The 16,968-nt window shown below is 43.0% G+C and overlaps 1 protein-coding gene across 3 annotated transcripts in view; it reads left to right on the forward strand.

The window, feature by feature from the left end:
- ACPP (acid phosphatase, prostate) overlaps window positions 1-16,968 on the forward strand; it is a 43,473-nt gene that overhangs the window by 10,098 nt on the left and 16,407 nt on the right. For all 3 annotated transcript variants that reach the window (XM_015568115.1, XM_006770200.2, XM_015568114.1), the window contains 6 exons: window positions 2,432-2,518; window positions 3,269-3,421; window positions 8,228-8,326; window positions 10,033-10,125; window positions 11,687-11,819; window positions 16,101-16,183. In XM_015568115.1, coding sequence (XP_015423601.1) covers window positions 2,432-2,518; window positions 3,269-3,421; window positions 8,228-8,326; window positions 10,033-10,125; window positions 11,687-11,819; window positions 16,101-16,183 — 648 coding nt within the window. The remainder of the gene's footprint in view (window positions 1-2,431; window positions 2,519-3,268; window positions 3,422-8,227; window positions 8,327-10,032; window positions 10,126-11,686; window positions 11,820-16,100; window positions 16,184-16,968) is intronic.

Genomic DNA, 16,968 nt, shown 5'->3' on the forward strand with positions numbered 1-16,968 from the left:
TGCACTGTAAGAGTGGATGGCTCTTCTGTTTGGAGCCATAAGGCTAGGTGCATTGCTTCTGTTCTGATCAATGCACTGTTTAAATATATTAAGAAGATGTTCAAGAATGTTTAGAGTTGGATATTTGCAACACTAATGGGTCTTAATCTTGGCCAAACATTGGAATTATTGGAAGAGCTTTAAAAAGTGTTGTTGTTATTGTTGTTAATCCTCACCCAAAGATAGATATTCTTTCCATTGAGTTTTAGAGAAAGTGGAAGGGATGCTGGGAAGGAGGGAGGGAGGGAGGGAGGAAGGGAGGGAAGGAGGGAGAGAGAGAGAGAGAGATGTGAGACAGACTCACCAACTGGTTGCCTCCCACATGAGCTCCAACAGGCCTGGGATCTTACCTGCAACCCAGGTACATGCTCTTGACCTAGAATCAAACCCATGACCCTTCAGTGAGCAGGCCGATGTTCCATCCACAGAACCACACCAGCCAGGGCACAGCTTTAAAAAATATTGATGTCTGCCTGAGAGATTCTTGAATTGGTGCCAAGTGTGGCCTGGATATAGGATTTTTAGAAGCGCCTTGGTTGATCAGTTGATTCAAATGTGCAGCCAGAGCTGAAAAGTACTGCCCTAATTCAACTACACTGTTTAATAGAGGCGGAAACTCAGAGAGGTTGTTTGAGGCCAGCATCTCCTGGCTCCCAAGTCAGACCTCTTCCCTCCACAGCCTACCCAGCTTGTAGCTTCTTGACTAAGAGGTATTACAATAATTCAGGGCTGCTTCTCAATAACTATGGTTCTAGTTAGACTCCGGTTCCCTTACTGTGCTTTTTCAGTAAGGCTAAAAGATTCTTGCAGACTGTGGTATCTGTATTTTTCATCTGAGACTTTCTTGACTAACCATCAGATCCTCCTATAGGGGTGTTTCTCAAGCTTTCAAGTGCAAATGAATCATGTAGAGATCCTGTCAAAACGCAGATTCTAATTCAGCAGGTCTGACATGGGACCTGGGATTCTGCATTTCTAACAAACTTCCTGGTGAAATGCAATGGTGATGCCATTGGTGTTGGTACATAGACCCTCATGAAGCAGCAAAAGTTCTAGAGTTCAAATCTTGTCCTTGACCAGGTACTTCCAATCTACATAAGGACAAGTGATGGCTTTATAGATCAGTGGTTCTCAAAGTGTGGTCCCTGGGACCTTGGAACTAAATTCTTTGGCCCCACCCACTGAACCAGAAACTCTGGGGTGGAAGCCTGGGAATCTTTGTTTGAATGAGCTCTCCATATGATTCTGTGCAAGATAAAGTGTGAAAACCACCGCTCTATAGAAGATGATTGTTTCATCAGAAGTCAGTTTTAAGTTAGAACAATGTATGGACCCAAAATACCAGCTTATTCAGCTACCCAGATCATCCAGTGAACTCACAAACCTCAAATTACACATTGCTCCCATTACCTTCTTCCCCATTCTAGAGGGGTGGTGATGATAGTGGTGGCCAGGAGTGACAAGCAAATGAGCGTGTGGGGCCAAGCAGAAGCCACGGTGACCACATCCTCTTTGACTCCTGACACTCTGGTGAAGCTCTGGGTTAATGACAGACCTGAACGCAGCGCTTCTCAAAGCATGGTGTTCTACTACATGGGTCTGAATCACTCGAGGCAGTTGTTAAAATGCAGATTCCAGGACTACACCCAGGATTTAATGAGCAGGAATCTTGGGGGGAAATGCCGAGGAATCTGCATTTCAACAAGCACCCCTGGATACATTTTGCTTCTGATGCACAGATAGGCTTAGGGATCACTGAGCTAAAGTAATGCTTCTCAGTGATTACTGGCCGTCACAGCCTTCGTGAGCTTGTTAAAAACCGATTCCTGAGCTCATCCTCAAACTAGGTGGGGCCCAGGAATTTGGTTTCTAACATACTCCAAAATGATGCTAATACTGATGTTCCACAGACCATACTTTGAGTAACAGGCTCCAGTTTTTCATGTACCACGCATAAATAAACTACAAATAATAAAACATTGCACCCAGAGGTTGATGTGATCTGCAGATTCATCAAATCCAACCTCTTAATGGTTGAATTTCTTCCACCAACCCCCTAAGTGGTCAACCAGCCCTTTGACTGTTCTGCCAACAAAGATGACCATTGAATGCTCTACCACACCAGGGATGAATCATTTATGTAGATCAGATTCATCACCAATTATTAACTGTACAAGGCTCTATGTTAAGTGGTAATGAAGGTAAAGAGTTTTCTCAGGGAGTCATGACTAAAAAATACAGCTTATTTTTTCTTTTTTTCATTTAAAAATGTGTTGTTGTGGAACTCTCAAAGTACACTATTATTCACTCATTTAATGAGGAGAGATGAGGTGCATAGATAAGAGTCACAGAACTTACTTTCAGTAATTTGTGCTTTTATTTTTTCCCCTAGTTGGGCATGGAGCAGCATTATGAACTTGGAGAGTATATAAGGAAAAGATATGGAAAATTCTTGAATGAGTCCTATAAACATCAACAGGCAAGTTGGGGAACTAGAAGTGGGAACCTTGTCCCTCTGAAAGAATTTAACATAATGTTGCATTTCTCAAAGTGCTTTGCCTATTTCCCAACAGATAATCTTGCTTAGAAATGTATTCTTCTAATATATTTTGTTCCTAAATATTTTGTTCCTAAAACATTATGAATATGAGTGAGCTAAAATGTTAAGGACAACTACGGTAAATACTTTAGCTTGGCAAGTCAAGACACGTAGCCTCCACTTAATTGGTCTCTTTTGTCAATTCAACTACAGTGGGACCTTGACTTACGAGTTTAATTTGTTCCATGACAGAGCTCTTAACTCAAATTACTCGTATGTCAAATCATTAAAGTGAACGAGTGAGACACGTGATGCTGGGCTGATGTTGTGACGTTCACTGTGACGTTCACTGCGCCAACTAGCGGTGGGATATCTGAAGCTGGCTCGTAACCTGAATTTTAGCTTGCAACTCAGAGCAAAAAATCGGCCGAGAGACGGCTCATATCTCAAAAAACTTGTTAGTCGGGACACTCATAAGTCAAGGCCCCACTGTATTGGCATAGCAGATTGCTTTATAGCATGGCATGCTCATAATACTGTCTCTTCCATAACAGATCTTATGATCATGATGCTATCACAATGTTTGCTAATATTTTGGTGTGGATATCCTGTCCTTTCTCAGGTACTAGCTGCACAGGAAAAACCCACAGTTCCTCTCAGTTGGATTCTACTTTGATTTTCCCACTCTAGGTTTATGTTCGCAGCACAGACATTGACCGGACGTTGATGAGTGCCATGACAAACCTTGCAGCCCTGTTTCCCCCCGAGGGTATTAGCCTCTGGAATCCCAACCTGCCCTGGCAGCCCATCCCAGTGCACACAGTCCCTCTTGTGGAAGATCGGGTCAGTATTCTGGGAAAACCAGGAGATTCTATTGGGCCTGGAAGGCGGGAGGCAGGTTGCTCAATACTTGTGGATTTGGGAGTCTGGACTCTTCTTGGGCTGTGCAGCCTTAATTTTTTTCCTAAATAAAAGTGCAAAGGACAATGTAGGTCATAGAAAGCCCAAGGCAAGAGAGAGTAGGAACAGAATGTCTCTTTGGATCTTTATCATCTATTTTGTTTTGTCACTCTTTCAACTTTTGGCAATTTGTCCCTATCTATCTACACACACACACACACACACATATACACACACACACACACACACACACACACACACGGCTCCCAGTGTTTAATTCTTTGGTGCCCCACACAGGTTCTCCTTCATCACAGAACATCCTAAGACCTCTTTACCCCATGAAAAATCCCCATTTCCAGGTAGGAAAAAAAAGAATTGAATTGAATATATGATCGGTACACAACACTTTTTATGTGTCATTATATTTTCTTTTGAATGGACAATATTATTGTTCTCCTTTGATAGCCAGGGAAATAAGTGCTTAGAGAAGTTAAACAAAATGGACCCAAAGCCACACAACTGGTAAGCATCACTGCTGGAACCAGGCAATTCCAGAACAATTTTCTTCTCTGGAAACTAGTGCTTCTCAAATTTAGCTACATATTAGAATCACCTGACAATTTCGTAAAACTCCTAATGCCCAGGGGACTCTCCATAACAAGTTAGCATCTCTGAGGTTGGAACCCAGGCATCAGTATTTTTTTAAGCCTCATCTGAGGATATGTTTTTATTGATATTAGAGAGAGAGGAAGGGAGAGAGTGAGAGAGAAACATCAATGTGATAGAGAAGCATTGACCGGTTGCCTCCCATATGGTCCCCACCAGGGATCAAACCCACAACCTTTCTGGTGTATGGGATGACACTCCAACCAACTGAGCCACACCAGCAGGGCCAGACATCAGTGTTTTTAAAATAATCTCTCTAGATGACTCCAGAGACAGCCAAGTCTGAGAACTAGTGCTGTAAGGCAAGCTGCTTTGAGAGAAACTCAAGTTTATTTACACTGGGTAGGACTGATCAATAATTCTTTAACCTTTTCAGAGGAATTGCTATTTTTTAATAGTAATAAATCTAACTCATCTCCCAGGTGTAGAATCTAAGACTATATGAAGGAAATAGTTTAGGACAGTGGTCGGCAAACTCATTAGTCAACAGTGCCAAATATCAACAGTACAACGATTGAAATTTCTTTTGAGAGCCAAATTTTTTAAACTTAAACTATATAGGTAGGCACATTGTTATTAATTAGGGTACTCCTAAGGCCTAGGAAGAGCCACACTCAAGGGGCCAAAGAGCCGCATGTGGCTCGAGAGCCGCAGTTTGCCGACCACGGGTTTAGGACAAGGAATCCTTCTAATCCCTCTGCAGTCACAGTAAAAGCATGACCATCTCATCTCTCTATGAGCTCAGCATGACCACTGGACCCTGACTGTAGCCCAGACAACTCTGGGGTAGGTTGCTATCCTCTTGGCCCCGCCAGGGCTCTTGGAAATGTGATTCAATTGCGACATCTGGTGACTTAGAATTTTTCCCAACCCTGTCAACCTCACTCTAGGTAAATCTATTCCAGACAATTTTTCTAGTGTTTCCTGAAAAGTCAGGGTTATTTATTTATGCCTCTTTCCATCACATAATCAGGAGTGAGGTATCATGACTATCCGTATTCTTAGGAGTTTGTGAATATATTCTTCCAAAAAGAAAAAAAGTCACTTTCAACACAGCCTTTGCTGCTTAAAGAGTGGACAGCAACACTAAATTTAGCCACGGTAGACCAAGGTAGCTGTTAAATCCTTAATCCGGAAAGGTAGTAATTAAATTAAATGGTAAAGAGAATATAGGTGCTCTTAGAAGAGGAAGAGAAAAACAGGGAGAGTGAGGGAGAAGAAGAGAGAAACAAGATTACCTACCTATGGCTTCCAGCTCCCTACTCTCTCAGATAAAAACAGTCCTCTAATATCAACTAAGAAATCTAATAAAATCAAGCAATACAAAGTTATCCCCAGAGCTGTGCTAAGTGATGTAGAGAAATATGATGCCAGGTTTCTTCGTTAATTTATGGATCCATTTGATGAAAAAGATTCACGTGTGAAATGTGTAGCATACAACGCAAGATGGTGAGCAGTGATTTAAAATACAAGCTGTACATGCTGAAGGAAGTCAGAGAATGAGATGTACATGGAGCTACCAAAGGACTGTCAGTCAGTCATTCAGGTCTTCGTGGACAGAGTGAGAACTTGAACCAGGCCTTGGAGGAGGGGTAGGAAAGAGAGGAAGGCAGCCGGAGGGCAGTGAGTGAATAAACGGAGTGCTTGCCCTTCTATGTTCCGAGTTCATATTTAGAAAGAAGGAAGCTGTCTTGGGTACAGATCAGAAAATCCAAATTTAATAGCCAGAAGGAATCATGGGGCTGAATGGCAGTGTCTTATAAAAGGAGGGCTAGATTTAAAGTTGGGAAAAACCTCGGTCTGAGAGCCAATTACTTCAGACACTTGACCTTGAGTAACCTTCCAGCACCTCAGTTTCCTTTTCTGTAAAATGAGAACAACAGTCGCCCCCTAACTCCTTCATAGGGATTTGAGAAAAATAAGTTAGTTAAGAAATGGAAAAGACTTTGTAAACTTCAAATGTCTGGCAGATATTTAGGTATGATCCTATATGATAAAAGCATAGTATGCCAATAGTCCCCTCGACTGGGAGTTCGACCAGGGGGTGGGGCCGGTCGGGGGAAGGGAGGGAGGCCCTGGCCAGCAGCTGGCAGAAGCTAGGGACCCTACCAGTGCACGAATTGCGTGCACTGGGTCTCTAGTTCTATATATTTTCAGCCTGATTCTTTCAATATGTGGGATGAGGAAACAAGTCTAGAAAGGTGAAATAATTCATTAAAGCCTCGACCTTTAAATGAACAGTCTTGTGCTTTTTCCCTCAAGAGTGTCATTTCTAACTATGGAAAAATTTGAAAGCCATGCAATGAAATTGGACATAAAACAGTAGATATAAAAGTATACTTTTTTTTTCAGACTATCAACTGTAATTGAAAAATTAAAATTAAAAAAATTTTAAAGTATACCTTCTTCAATACCATACATGGATGATGAGTAGTGCTTTGAGGCATTTGTCTGACAGTGACTTAGAAGGAAAAGATACGTGAGCCTCTGACATGGTGGAAGCAATTCAGAAATAAGGAAGTGAGGGCTTGAAATTAGATGGCAAAGACATTAGGGGAAGGAAAGACAGGTAAGACAAGTGACACACAGACTCAGAAATGACAGGAAGCAACTTATATAAAAAAGTGTTTTCTCAGTGGCTATTAATATGCCAGGCCCAGTTCCAGGCATTGATGACACATGCGTGAACAGGATAGTCAAGATCTGGTTGTCCTCGAGTCTATATTTTATAGGAAATAGATAAGAAATAAAGAAATAAAATAATTTCAGATGGTGATGAGCTCCTTGAGGGAAATAAAGCAAGGCAATGTGGTGGCTGGGCAGGATGGTTAGAAAATCCGGGGTGGGAGTCAGTGGGGGAGTGTCTCAAGCAGGAAACAGTCTGCAGAGACCTCAAGCCTTGTGTGTCCAAGGGACATCCCAGGCCACAGTGTTGCTGGAGAGGAGTGAGTGAGGAGGGCAGTGGGACGCAGGGCCGAGCAGTCACTAGAGGCCAACTGTGAGTTTAGGTTTTGCTCCAAGTAAGATGGAAAGCCAATGAGGATTATAAAGCACAGGATGGCATGATCTGACCGAGGCTGTAAAAGGATTCGTGTTTACACAAATCAAACAAAAAGGATTTGTGGGGCTGTTTGTGGAGACGGCATGGGAAGGTAGGAAGGGTGGACACCGACCTATCCAACAGGAAGCTCTCAGTGGTTGAAACACAGGTTTGGGTGGCTCGGACGGGAAAGGGACAAGGAAGATCAGGAAAAGGGGTCTCTTCTGGAAATATTTTGAAATCAGCAAGCAAAAGAGATGAGCTCATGAAGCAGGATGATCATCTTGCCTTAGGCAACAGTAGAGAGATGGCAAAGAGGAAACGGTTCAAAATGAAGAAGTTGAGCTCAGCTTTGTACATGTTACATTTGGGGAGGAAGAGAACCATCCAAGTATTGATAACTACCGAGGGCTAGAAATTCAGGACTAGCCACAGGGGGAAAACAAGAGCAACAAAATAAACTCGGGAGTCACCAACCTGTAGAGGATGGTTAAAGCTACAACAGCTTGTTGGGTTTAAACTTATTTTTGCATGGTCACTTTGTCCTCACAATAGGTCTTTAACTGTATTTTTCTATTGATTTAATATGTGCCCTTATTTTAACAACAGTCTGCAAATTTGCAAGAATTAAGTCAATGAATCGTTTACTTGATCTCTCAAGATTCTTTCCAGAACCTGTAATTCATTTCTCTGTACTCATGTGCATCTAGAAAATAAAAGGGGTCAGAGGGAAGCAAGAGATTGGTTATTATTTCACATGGAAAAACCAGGAAGTGTGAATATTTACCAATAGCACAGTTCTCTGTAGGCAAGTTCATGAAAGGGGAAAAAAATGATTTCCAGTTCTGGGTTCATATACTACTTTTAAGACCAGCAGATCCCTTACCTCTTCCCCCTCAATTTTAGGATTTCCATTTAGCTCAAAACACATTTGAATCTCTTATGAATGTCTCTTTGCACCTAATGTTTAAAGTATGGCTGCAGCTTCCTTAGCAAAGTTCTTCTGACTAACAAAGGTTTTATGATTTTTCTTTTGTCCTCAGTTGCTATTCCTGCCTTTCAAGAACTGCCCTCGTTTTCAAGAACTAGAGAGCGAGACTTTGAAATCGGAAGAATTCCAGAAGAGGCTGCAGCCTTACAAGGTTACAAATGGTGTCTTTTCAAGTGTGCACGAGTATGAGGGCCAAGTCCAAGGGCGGAGCTGCAGCTTCTTGAAAGTGTGGGTGGAATGGGCCTGCAGTGGCTGGTCTAGGCCCCTTGAGTGTGGCTCTTCCTAAGCCTTAGGAGGACCCTAATTAAGTTAATAACAATGTACCTACCTATATAGTTTAAGTTAAAAAATTCGGCTCTCAAAAGAAATTTCAATTGTTGTACTGTTGGTATTTGGCTCTGTTGACGAATGAGTTTGCCGACCACTGGTAGGCAATCAGTGAGGCTGTTTAATGAAGGTCAGTCATCACTTCCTCTTCCCCATGCTGTGCTGGGACCACGGGCAGAAAGAAGCCAGTCCCTTTGGAATCTTATACCCATGTCCCTGAGCGGAACCATGTGAAAGTGTGTAGCTGGCTCAGCATAAATGCAAGTCTAAGATGATCTGCATTATTGTGAGGCTGAGGGGCTGGGCCTACTATATACAAAGGATAGGTTTTTGTGTGTGTGTGTTTTTTTAATGTTTCTACTTTGTGAAATGCCTCTTTTCAAGACTATGCAAAAGGTAAATTATCTTCCAAAATGCTTCCCAGAAATTGCTTCCCTTGGACACACAGGCAGATAGCTGAGTGGTGGGTCTCATTAACGTAGCAATCTAAGAATAATATAGCACATAGAGAACGTTTGCATCTCATCCAAATTTCACACTTACAGCCAGACACCAGGTCCTGGTTCTGCTGTGTTGTCTTGGGGTCCTTTGACCTGGGGCATGCTTTCCCTTCTCACCTTGGCCACTGATTTATATGTGAGTTATACGTAACCTACTTCCAAAAAGAATTTTGAGGCAGTGCACTTCAGTCTGCTTCCAGGACAAACAAAAAGCATGTGGCGGTAAGCCAGCCTTTGCTTACACTTTGAATGCAGTAATGAGAAATGATCAATTAGTATTTGTAAAAAAAAAAAAAAATTTAGATATGTTTTTCATTGATTTTTTAAAAATATATTTTATTGATTTTTTACAGAGAGGAAGGGAGAGAGATAGAGAGTTAGAAACATCGATGAGAGAGAGACATTGATCAGCTGCCTCCTGCACATCTCCCACCGGGAATGTGCCCGCAACCCAGGTACATGCCCTTCACCGGAATCGAACCCGGGACCCTTCAGTCCGCAGGCTGACGCTCTATCCACAGAGCCAAACCGGATTCGGCAATAAAAATATTTTTTATCTCCCACCGAATGTGCCCGCAACCCAGGTACATGCCCTTCACCGGAATCGAACCCGGGACCCTTCAGTCCGCAGGCTGACGCTCTATCCACAGAGCCAAACCGGTTTCGGCTTCATTGATTTTTTAGAGAGAGGAAGGGAAAAGGATAAAGAGATAGAAACATTGATCAGCTGCCTCCTGCACACCCCCACTGGGGATCAAGCCCATAACCAGATCATGTGCCCTGACTGGTCATTGAACCTCTTGGTTCATGGGTTGATGCTCAACCACTGAGCCACTCTGGCTGGGTTGGCATTATAGCCAGTAATACTGGCACACATTTCTGTAAAGAATAACAGTTCCCAGCAGGGGTAATCTAGTCAGTAGAGGCCGGGGATACTACTAAACATCCTATAATATGTGGGGCAGCCCAAAATATCCACAATGACGTGAAACCTGGCGTAGAAATGTCTTTCCCTCTCCATGTGTTTCAGGATTTTATGGAAACGTTGCCAAAATTGTCAGGATACCATGGCAAGGACCTTTTCGGAATTTGGAGTAAAATCTACGACCCTTTATTTTGTGAGGTAAAAGAAAAAATATATTAAAAATGAACTTGAAATCTGATTTTGATTTATGCCTACTTTGAAATAGATGAATACATTTTCTTTTGCTTTTTTTTTTTGCAGGTGTATTACTTATACTTTCTTTGATATTGAAACATAATTCAGGCCTTCTTTATATTAGCTCGAACATCCTGACTTCTCCTCACCATTATTTATGTTTTCACCCTTTAGAAAATTGCAAACAAAATGGCGTTTCTTCTGTGCCTTGTCGCTTATTTTTCAGTCACTCAGAAATGTTGGGCTCCTGTCATGGATTTTAATGAAAAACACAATGTTATTGTACAGTAAGATTAAAAAAAATTAATCTGATTTCTGCATATAAAACAAGAAAACCAACTTTAAGCCACTATTGAAAATGGTTTATCAGGAAAGGATCTCTTCCTTGCCATGTAATGCATACAAAATAACCTTTGAAGCTAAATTAACTACTGAGTTTTTCAGGGGCACGTGGTGCTTCTCACTCACGTGCTCCACCTGCTGGCCAAAAGGAATACTCTACAGTCCTGGTTTCCCAACCAGTTCACGGAATCCTGGGGGGAAAGTCTGACAAAACTCATGTCCACTCCTCATTCTGCGGTCCTCATGAGTGTCTGCGGGGCAGCAATCGCTTTCATAGTTCCATCGCAATAACAGGTGACACCGTTTGCCCCCCTCCCAAGCACACACTACGTTCCCAATATTCTTACTTTTTCATCAGCACCTGTTTCACAGAAGCTGTTAGTCTATTTATAAACACTCTTCAATGGAGACAAGAGCCCACATTTTAGTTCCAGTCTTTATTTTTTTTCTTTCTTCCTTACTACAGTTTGATCTGAGTTACTAGATAATGTGGTCATGGTGCGTGGTTCTTTTTCACCTCCCTCTCTCTTGTTTCCTCACTTCTCACTTTTCTTTGGTGTCTCTCTCTCTCTCTCTCTCTCGCCTTTGAAATTTAGGCAAGCGTAATTAACTTTCATGGCAGATAATAAATATTGGCACAGCATCTCTGTCTGCCCTGCTGTATAATTCAGTCATCAATTTACCAAATGCCTTCTGTGCGCAAGGGGCAGGCTTTCCTCAAGAGGCAGTGAACTGTAAGCTGATGGGAGTAGGAGTATATTATCGAAGGCTCTAGAAATATCTTACCTTCCCATCCATCCTTTTAGGCCGCTCATTCAGCTTTTAAGGAAATATCATCTAATCCTGTTGGCTTGGTCTTCCCCCAAGGTTAATAAAAATATTTCTAAACCTCTCATAAGAGAATAAGGTATATTCTTGCCCTACCACACCCTTACTCTGAAAAATATGAATTATCCGTTGACCCAGAGTTAAGCCCAAAGCTATGGACTTAGTAGGAGGGGGCAGACTAGTTTCTGTGACTTTTTCTTCTGAAAATCAATGCCACTATTTATCACAGAGTAAAGTTTTCCTAGAAGGAAACACAGGACACAGAAGGCTGGACCCAGTAGTTCCATGGGGTGAAAGAACAAAGAGGGCACTCAGAAATAAAAATACACCTTTCCTCCCTTTTTCTTTGCTGCAGAGTGTTCACAATTTCACGTTACCCTCCTGGGCCACAGGGGACACCATGACTAAGTTGAAAGAATTGTCAGCATTGTCCCTCCTGTCCCTGTATGGAATTCACAAGCAGAAAGAGAAATCTAGACTACAGGGGGGTAAGTACATTTTAAAAAATGAGAGGAGCAAATTGAATTTGTGGTTGCATGATACAGGTCTAAGTCCTGGTTCCACCGCTAATCAGCCATGCGGCTTTGGAAAAATCACTTGATCACTCTTGTACCTACCAGTTTCCCTGATGCAAAACCAGGATAATAATGATATCCACTTCATAGGTCATAAAGATTAAAATGCACGAAAATATTCAAAAGGCTTAGGACAGACACTACCTGGGACATAATATGCTGAGGATAAATGTTATGCGTTATTATAATTCTTAGTATTACCCACCCTGGGCCTTAGTTTTCCCATCTGGAAAATGAAGGCTTTGGACTAAAGCTAAATGATACTTTTCATCCTCTTCAGATCAAAGAATCAAGGATTTTGTATCTGAGCCCTGTGAAAATCAATGTGTCCAGTGGCCTCAAGGATGAATTTTTCAAGTGGGTTGTATGACAAAAGTGGCCTATTTTCCCGAAACCCTTGGCGGTAGCTATTTCGAAAGTTAATCAAACATATTTTGCAGACTGATTCTAGCCTTCAGAATAATACCTATTGCAATTGGCAAGCTTATGACTCTGCTTAAATTTTCCCATTGGTGTTACAAAGTGTTTATTTCTCAGTAATGCTTCTCCTCAGCTATGGCCCCTCGTGGCATGAGACATCTTATCATAATGAAGGTAACCCAGGCAAGAGGATGCCAAGCCCTTATAATCAGGACAGGTGGGTGGAAGAAAGAAGCCAGGACCAGGCAGGATGGAGATAGACACTGAGGCCTCTGAGGGCATCAGGTAGGAGGTCCAAGACAACAAAGGGTGTGTCAGGTTCAGGTGTTGTTAATATAGACATTAAAACTAAGGATGGAGAGCAAGAGAAGGTCCATGATGTCAGGCTGACATAACAATGAAGCAATCCCATGCCATAGGAGATGGTTCAAGTCACATACTCTACACAGTTTGAGGAAAACGGTACAATTACAGCAGGACGCCATCCATGGCCAGACTCTATTTTCATGGGGTCAGGACAAGTTCAGCAGAATCCCAGAAGAATACAGAGAAGCAAAGCATCCTGGTGGTTGGACCACACTGGGAGGAAGTTCGCTTGGGACTACATAGCTAGAGAAAGAATGCAAATCGCCAGCCAGAAGAGGAGTCCATTATAGCTTCCAAGAAAGAGTGATGGAAGCTATAACCAGAAGAGCTGCTAGTGAGACATGAAGTCTGGATGGTCAAGAGCAACTCCATATGAGGCGTTCAAAGTAGCTTGTGGCAAATGCCTAGGACAGTGGTCATTAGTGATGTGAGGAAGTCGCAGGCCTACTGTCACAGAAGTCTTGATTGCATGGCACAGAGGCAGACATGGTAGAAATACAGAAGTTCTAACTCCATACTAAGGGTATGGGCAGCAAGATCCAGCCTTTTGGGAAGCGAGAGCATCCAGAGATGAGTCTTTGATAGGATCTGGTATATTGGAGGAAATCAGCAGGTAGGATACAGACTGTGTGTAAAGGACAGAGCCCAGAAAACAGCTTCATCCTTTGCACTAAATAATGAAATGATGCAGAGGGTGAAAGTTGGGCTTCATTGGCTATATAAACACCAGGCCTCATACTTGTACCCCCAGGTACCAACATTATGACTTAATACCAAGACCCATTAGATGGTGGAGGCAGGACTCTTGATTTCTTTCCTCCAACCTAGTCATGGGCTCAGGAGTTCAGCCCCTTGCCACTGAAAATGCAGTCCAAGGACCTGCAACATCACCTATCATGGGGCTAGCAATGCAAAATCTCAGGCCCCACCTCATACCAGCTGAATCAGAATCTGCATTTTTCTGGAGGAAGTCCGGTGCTGTTGATAAGCCAGGAAATTTTTTCCTGAGTGATACCTGCCAAAACACTAGCTCAGCCTATTGTTCCGATCTGGCTAGACAAGAGAGACTTGTCAGCTGAGTGCTTGTTGAATGATGAAGTGACTGGACGCCACCCTGCAGAGAAAACATGTGTTTTCTGGGTAACAGAGTCACATGGGAACATCAGGACATTGAGCAGCAGCTTCGGACCTCTGCCAAAACTTTTTGTCCTATCAGTTGGTTTCCGGGGTGACACTGGTGGGTAATATATGCCCTAAACTCACCTGCTACACACACACACACACACACACACACACACCAAGAAAATCCTTACAGTTTGCTTAGAAATATATGGCTGGTCATACTCATACTGATGGAAATCTCTGTGTGCTCTAGATCAGGGGTTGGCAAACCACACCCTGTAGTCCAAATCCAGCCCACTATTTTTTGGTAAATAAAATGTTATTGAAACCCAGCCACACTCATTCTCCGGTCATGCCTATGGCTGCCTTTGTGCTTCCACCCGAGAGTGAACAGCTGCGACAGACCCTATGGCCCACAAGGCCTAAAATGTCTACTATCTGGCCCTTTTCAGAAAAAGTGTGCCAATCGTGCTGTGGCCCAAGAGTAAGGGAACTGGCGTTGATGTCTTTCAATCAATGGCATTTTGTCTAGTTTATGCAGATTCAATAAATGATGCAATGGGGAACTCAGCAGCTAGCTTATATTGCAGCATGGTCTAATGACTAAGAGCAAGGGTTGTGAAGTAGGACATGCTGGGTTCAGAGAAGCTCAGCCTGTCTGCTCGGAGTTGTGTAATCTTGGACAGGTCTCTGAACCTCCCTGAGTCTCAGTTTCCCCTCCTATAAGACATCATTACTAGGATGCCAGAACTTGGGGATACTTGTGATAGTTCCCCTTAGTTTCTCCGAAGACCAGGCATACAATCACTCCCGGCCAAGAGCTAACAGCATTCCATCATCAGCGCTGAAGCCTGCTGCAAAGGCACCTGCTAACAAGGGGCAAGTTGATGAAAGATGGCTGTCATGACCCACAGAAACTTAGCTTCAGGGTTTAGTACTGATGTGGCATGAAGATCAAACTGAAGTTCTTAAGGGCTCCCTGAAGGCAACCTTCCCTGGGACAGAAAGATGTAGGCCTGTTGGAGATGTAGTATCCAGCTGCTACAAAAAAAAATTTTGTTTTTGTTTTTTATTTTTTAAATATGTTTTTATTGATTTCAGAGAGAGGAAGGGAGAGAGGGAGAGAAATAGAGACATCAGTGGTAAGAGAGAATCATTGATTGGCTGCCTCTTGCATGCCCCCCACTAGGGATCAAGCCCACAATGTGGGCATGTGCCCTGGCCAGAATCGACCCTGGGTCAATGTTCAGCCACACTGGCCTGGCCAGCTTCTTCCATTTTTAATCAAAAAAGTTCCAGCATCTACAGAAATCAGGTCACCTCCCCCCACCCCATAATTATCCTTTATTGTGCTTATTGGTATACAGACCAATAAAGTATCTTCTGACTATTTTATGAGCTTTCTGAGGACAGGAAATGTGTGATTCACCTAGCAAAGTATCTGGCCCATTGAAGCTGCTCAGTCTGTGTCTATTAACATCAATGTCCTGCTCATTCCAAAAAAAAATAAATAAATAAGCAAAAACTGCTCATTCTTAAGACAAGCGAGCACATGTGTAATAGAGTAGAGAGACCACCAACAGAGACACAAGGGGTCTTCAGGTGATGATGGCGGAATCCCTGAGGCAACATGCTCCCCAAACAGCACCTGGCACCACAAGGGACCCTCAGCCTTCAGCATCTGAAAACAGGATGGAGACCGAGTTGTGCATCCGCCTTTCACCACCGCGGGAGCCACAACTACCAGATATGAAGGGCAGAATCTCTCAGCTATGAAGACACATGAAGCTAAAGATGCTGCATGGCCCCCTAATAGTGACACCCAGGAAACCTACAGAAATGGTCCGCAGGAATCAGGCCATGAACTGGACAGACGACCAGAGAGCTGCTTTCTCCCATGGTCTCCAGCAGGTCTGACTGCCAGAGAGTGGAAGCAAGAGAGGTGAAGACAGAGAAGTTCACACCATGCGGTCACTTCAGGTCTGCCCTGGAGGGGAGCATGGGCTAACAACTACTGGGAAAAAGCCATCTGAAATTCCTTCCACATTGCTCAGCCTCCTAACTTACACAGTCAATTGCACAAGTCAGAATTCAGTGAAATAATGCATGTAAATCACACGGCTAGCCCATGGCTGATGGTCAGCCGAAATGAGTTCTTTTCCTCTCTTCTTAAGTCTTGAGAATCACGGCAGAGAGAATCACTAAGTATGAATTAACTGAAAGCTTATTAACTAAAATAGAAGCCCATGTTTGGTCTAGCTCCACAGTTGCTCTATCTTCTTTTAGGTGTCCTGGTCGGTGAAATCCTCAATCATATGAAGACAGCAACTCAACCATGGAACCACAGAAAACTTATCATGTATTCTGCAGTAAGTATTTTTGTCTCCACTCAACCTCCACTTGTTCAGGTGTGTGATCTCTTGAAGGTGGGGCCCTCATTTTTTAAAAAATATTTTTTATTGCTTTTTAGAGAGCAAGGAAAGGAGAGGGAGAGAGAACCATCCATGTGAGAGTGAAACATCCAGCTGCCTCCTGCACGCCCCCTAACGGGATCAAACCCACAATCCAGGCATGTGCCCTGACCAAGAAGCAAAGGGACAACCATTCAGTGCACAGGACCATGCCCCAACCAACTGAAAAGTCAGTTGCACAAGTTTCCCTTCGTTTCTAATCTGGTTTCCAGTTCTAACTTGTGTGATTCTGGGACGTCACATATCTATAACACCAGCCAGGGCAGGCCCTTATCTTGATCATCATTTCCTTATTGCCCAGTAGGTGGTAAACACCTGTTCAAAGCTTTGAAAATTAAATACATAATTCTGGCCTTTGAGGAATTTGCAATCTAACACTGACAAGATGAGCATATACAGAAACACCGTACAGAGCAGTATAGAAATGCCATCAAACCAGTGCTTTGGTGCCTCGAAAACAAGCACTCTCTTTTCCAAACCAGGGCATCAACAGGAGAGGAGAAGCTGAGTGCAGGACGTGGTGATGGGCTGGAATGTGGGTGGAAGGCAATGATGTGGAAGGAAAGGCAATGTTTCAAACCTCGATAACTGGGAGGAAGATGGAACCATTAACAGAAGTAGTCTTAGGCCAGATGAATGTACCAATTAGACAACTGGGTTTGAAATTCGGGGGGGGGGGGGGT

The sequence above is a fragment of the Myotis davidii genome, unplaced genomic scaffold (assembly GCF_000327345.1).
Source record: "Myotis davidii unplaced genomic scaffold, ASM32734v1 scaffold962, whole genome shotgun sequence".
Classification (NCBI taxonomy): Eukaryota; Metazoa; Chordata; class Mammalia; order Chiroptera; family Vespertilionidae; genus Myotis; species Myotis davidii.